At 57.0% G+C, this 5,359-nt stretch overlaps 1 protein-coding gene across 1 annotated transcript; it reads left to right on the plus strand.

The window, feature by feature from the left end:
* Nucleotides 1-199: 199 nt before the first annotated feature.
* LOC131571911 (copine-5-like) lies at nucleotides 200-2,993 on the plus strand (the record flags this gene model as incomplete). Its single annotated transcript, XM_058824659.1, has 5 exons — nucleotides 200-327; nucleotides 394-496; nucleotides 1,163-1,220; nucleotides 1,441-1,514; nucleotides 2,835-2,993. Coding segments are annotated over 5 exons (522 nt in total), but the record flags the coding sequence as incomplete, so codon positions are not given.
* Nucleotides 2,994-5,359: the final 2,366 nt, after the last annotated feature.

Consider the following 5,359-nt stretch of genomic DNA (forward strand, 5'->3'; position numbering starts at 1 on the left):
GGCAGTATCATCCTTGACACTGAGTTGGGAACATGTTGGTGTCTCCCTTGTCACCACATTGTGGACATAGTGGCATCATCCTTGTCAGCATTTGGGGGCCACAGCAATGCCATCTTTGTCTGTGGGTTGGGTGCATGGTGTCACCCTGTCCATGGGTGGGGGCTGTGGTGTCACTGTGCTCCTGGTCACCCTGTGGCAGAATGGGGATGCATCAAACCCGGCATGTCATGGCATTGCGGGGGTGCTGGAGGCGTATCAGCGCAGCCTGCGCCATGTCCAGCTCTACGGCCCCACCAACTTTGCCCCTGTCGTCAACCATGTTGCCCGGTAAGAGGGGCCCCATGCCCTGGGGTGGGGTCCCTGTGTCCTCGGCGTCACGCAGGGTCCCCCTAGCTCGGCAGCCACGGTGCTGGACGGATCCCAGTACTTTGTCCTCCTCATCATCACTGATGGTGTCATCTCTGACATGGCCCAGACCAAGGAGGCCATTGTCAATGTGAGACCCTCATAGTGGCATTGGGGTGGGTGGTGGCACCCCTGGGTGCTGGGAACTAGGGACCCTTGGGTGATGGGGGCAGTGGAGAGGGACTGGGACCCTTGAGGGGGCAGGAAAGGATGGAGACCCCTGGGTGCTGGGGGGTTGAGGAGGAGCTAGAAGGGGGATAGGAGGGGGCTTGGACTCCTGGATTCTGAGGGGTTGGGGTGATTGGGACCCTTTGGGTGATGGGATGGGTGAAGAGGAGCTGGGACCCTGAAGCTGAGAGGAAAGGGGTGGGTTGCGACCCTTGCATACTGGAGGGGTGGGGAAGGGGCTGGGAGCCCTGGGTGCTGGGGGGGATGTGGACCCCTGGGTGCTGGAGGTAGTGAGGAGGGACTGGGACCATTGAGAGGTGGGAAAGGGCTTGGACCCCCAGGGTTTGATGTGCAGGGGTGTCTGGAACCCCTGGGTGCTGCAAAGGGACTGGGAAGTTCCTGGAACCCCCCGGTGCCATTGGGGAGGTCTGAGACCTTTGGGTGATGGGGGAGGGGTGGGTAGGGGACTGGAATCCTTGGGGGAGGGGGTGTTGGCACCCCCGGGTGCTGCAGGGAGCGGGGGGATGGCTCATTTGGTGGCAGCATCATTAAATTTCATGGGACTCCCTTTACTCCCTGGCTCCCTCAGGCTGCCAAATTGCCCATGTCCATTATCATCGTGGGGGTTGGCCAGGCCGAGTTTGATGGTAAGATCTGGGGGCTGGAGGGAACTAGGGGAAGGCTGAGGGGATGGGGGTGGGGTCCCTTGGCCACTGAACTATGAGTTGAATGTGTCAGCATATGAATGGGCTCAGCATACCCCAGCTTGGGGGTTCTGGGTGTGGGGTTGAGAGGGACATAATGGGATCTCATCCTGGGATGGGGGGCACTAGGGTGCTCCTGACCTCCCCCCTACATTGCCCCCAGCCATGGTGGAGCTAGATGGGGATGACATCCGCATCTCTTCCCGTGGCAAAGTGGCTGAGCGTGATATTGTCCAGGTAACCAACCTCACCAATGAGGAATTTGGGGACCCCCTCCCAGCCCACCCAGCAGGGTGGTGGTGGGAAGGTGCCCTGGGGAGCTCAAATCAGCCCCATCACTCCTGGAGTGCACTTGGTGGGACTGGTATGGAGGGATGATAAGGTGAACTGGGATATAGGAGGGGCACTGGGACACGGGGATGCAATGGGTTTGGGATGTACGTAGATGGGGGGATGCACGGGGATTTGGGGGTGCACTGGCACATGGTAGGGGCACTTCACTGGGAAAAGAGGGTGCCCTGGGACTTGGGATGTACCTTGGAATGAGGGTGCACTGGGACATGGGAGTGTATTAGGATATGGGAAGCACTGAGCCATGAAGGAGACAATAGCATGTGAAAGGAAGTTTACTGGGAAATAGTGGGGGGGTTGGAATTGGGATGTCAGACATGTTCCGGGACACAGAAGCAGTGCACTGTGACATGGGAGGGATGCACTGGGAAAAAGGAGTGCACTGGGGTTTGGAATGTACCTCAGTGGAGGGAAACACTGGGACATTGGGTGCACTGGGTACATGTTGGAGGCCTTCACTGGGAAAAGTGGATACACTGAGATTTGGAATGGGGGTGCAGTGGGACATGGAGGTCTATCAGGATATGGGGGGCACTTTGGCATGAAGGGGGTTGGTACTGGGAAAAGGGGGGACACTGGGATGTGGGGAGCACTGGGACATGGAGGGGCATATACTGGAATATGTAGTTGCACTGGGACATGAAAAGGGCGTGTACCAAGACATTCTGGGGGGGCTGTGCTGTGAAAAAAGGGTGCAGTGAGACTTAGGATGTTCCTGGATGTGGGGGGAAGCCCAGATCATTAGCAGGCAGGAACATTGGGACATTGGAGGGAGGTAATGGGATGTGGGATGCACCTGGATGTGGGGGGCACTGGGACATGAGGAGGGTGTGCTGGCAAAGGAAGGGGGCACTGGGGCACCAGGATGGACCCGGATGGGGGGAGCACTGGGACATGGGGTGTATTGGGAAACAGGAAGAGACACTGGGATGTAGGGGCTGTGGGAAATTGGAGGCACTAGGATATGGAGGGGCATTGGGGCTTGGGATGCACATGGATGTGGGGGTGCCCTGGGACATAAAGAGGGCTGTATTGGAAAATGGGGAACATTGGGATATGGGAGTACATTAGGACATGGAGGGGGGTTACCAGGATGGGGGGCGTGGCACTGTGTCTTAGTATGTACCTGGATGTGAGGGACACTGAGACTGGGGCCTTCCCGGTCCTGGACCCCCTCAATCGCTCTGCCCCCCTGTGCCCCCCCAGTTTGTTCCATTTCGTGACTACATGACGGGGGGTCCTGGTGCGGGGCTGAGCATGGCAGGGCTGGCACGAGAAGTCCTCGCTGAGATTCCCGACCAGCTCCTCTCTTACATGAAGGCACGGGGCATAAAACCACACCCCCATCCCTCCCATGTCCCCTGAAACCCTCCCACCCTGACTGTTCACTCCCAACACACCATGTCCCTTCATCCTACCCCAGGACCCTGTATCAGGGATCAAAGGCATACTCTGTCAGGGACCTGGGACTGGAGGTCCCTCTCCTCCTTTCCACAACCTTGGGGTCCCCTCCCCAATCCAGGTTCCCACCACCACACCCATAAACCAGCTTTTGGGTTTCTCGGGGGAATTGGGATGGTGTTGCCTGAGCATTCTTGGCCATGGGGCTGACCCCTTTACCCATCCAGGACCTTCCTGCCCCCCAGAAGAGTAGCAGGGGGTCTTCAGCAGCCTGACCAGAAAGCTGGGGTGCGCAGGAGCCTCCACCAAATGTGGAGTGCCCCCGTAGCATGATGCATGACCCCTCGTCACCTCACTAGCCTCCCTAAATCCATGGTTCTCCTACATTACCTGGGCTGATCCCAGTGGGGTCCCCAGTGTTTTGATGTTCTCACTTGCTGTGTCGCCTGTGTCCATGTGGGTTTGTATTGAGTTGCCTTAAATCGCAATAAATTATTGTGGCTTTAATTACAGCCCCCTCCCCTGGGATGCTCAAGCATCTCCCCTAAAAGGGGCCCTGCCCTGGCTGTATGTGTAACCCTCCAATGTGTGACCCTCCCCAGCTGTGGGACACCTCCCAGGACTGTGATAACTCCCCTGCTCAGCTGTGTGACTCCCCCACTCCAGCTATGACCCCCTCCAGCTCTGTCCCCTCCGCACCTGTGATCCCCTCCAAGCTGTGACAGCCCAGCCCTGAACCCTCCCCAGCTGTGTGATCCCCCACACACTGTGTGAACCCCCTCAAATGTATGAACCCCCCAGCTCTGACAGCCCCAGCAGTGTGATGCTGATATCCCCTGGCTGTGTGTGATGCCCCCACACGCTGTAACCCCCTCAGGCTTTGGCATGCCCCCCAGGTCTAACTCCTCACCACGTGTGTGTGACATGCCCTCAGTGCATGACCCCCAAAATTGCAAATACACAGAAACCGCCTGGGGCAGGGGAGAGTTGGGTTATTTACAGGACTCTGCTCCCCTGCACCCCAAAACTGTTTGAAGAGGGCCTTGGGAAGTCAGGGGGGCTCACAGAGACCCCATACTCCAATTCAGGGGGTCATAAAGCTTCTGAAACCCAACTGGGAGATCGCAGAGACCCCATATCCCACTGGGGGGGTTCACAAAGTATCCACATCTCAGTTATAGGGGTCACAAAGTCCTCACACTCTACTTTAGGGTAACAAAGCACACCCCAACTGTGTCTGTGGGGTCTCATAAAGCCCTCCATCCTGAAGGGGAGGAGGGATCACAAAGTGCCTACACTCCAGCTTGGGAGAGGTTATAAAACCCCTGCACCCAAATTGAGGGAGTCAGAGACATCCCAGCTGGGTGAGGTTGCAAAGTGCCTATCCCCCAGCTTGGGGGTCACAAAGCCCCTCCACTCCAATGGGGAGATGAAAAGGCTTCCTTCCCCTGGCTGGGAGGTGGGGGTTGTTTTAGGCCCCTATGTCCCCCCAAAAGAAGTGGCTTTCCAATGTAAGGAAGGGGATTGTACCAGTGCTGAGACCATACCGGTCGGCAGGTACTGGGGGAGAAACCCCATGTTGGGGTAGCTGCTCTCACTCCCCCCTTCCTGCACCCCTTCAGGCTGTGGGGGCCCTCCAGATCCCCAAACTGCTTTGAGATTCCATTCTTTATTGCTGCATTTCCCTCGGCCAAGGTCAGCCCCAAGGGAAACCAGCACAGATCCCAGGGGGCACAGACCCTAACTGGCACACCAAAAGACGGGGAGCCTCCCTCAGACCAGGCAGTGCGAGAGGCCTCCTATTGTTGTGGAGAGCAACAGGAGGGGAGAAAGTCCCTGAAACCCCCCATAGCAGGGCTGACACGACGGGTGTCATCTTTCACCCAGCGGATGTTAGGGGTTGCTCATGGAAATAAACCACTCCAAATAAAGGGGAAGGAGGGGCAGATGAAGGCCTGCATGTATGTCTCCCTGCAGAAGAGCAGGGAGAAGATCCTTAACTGTTTGGGGGAGCTCACCTTGTTTTGTGAGGAGGCCTTGTCAGTTTGCAGGGGTGCCTGACTGTTTGGGAAGGTCGTTGCCTGTCTGGGCGAACCCACTATAAGGGGGGAGGGCCCAGCAAGGCATCTCCAGAGGCTGCTGCTCCAGGAAATCCTGAGGAGAGACATGATTATCATACATCCAGGTTCCTCCACATTATCCATTGGGCCTTCCCCAAATACTAACCTCTTTAGAATCAACGTGGAAAAAAAACTTGGGTTAGGATTAGGATTGGGGATTATGGTTAGGGATTAGGTTTAGTGTGAGGGTTAATTCTCCATTCAGATTTC

Source organism: Ammospiza caudacuta, unplaced genomic scaffold (genome assembly GCF_027887145.1).
Source record: "Ammospiza caudacuta isolate bAmmCau1 unplaced genomic scaffold, bAmmCau1.pri scaffold_97, whole genome shotgun sequence".
Lineage (NCBI taxonomy): Eukaryota > Metazoa > Chordata > Aves > Passeriformes > Passerellidae > Ammospiza > Ammospiza caudacuta.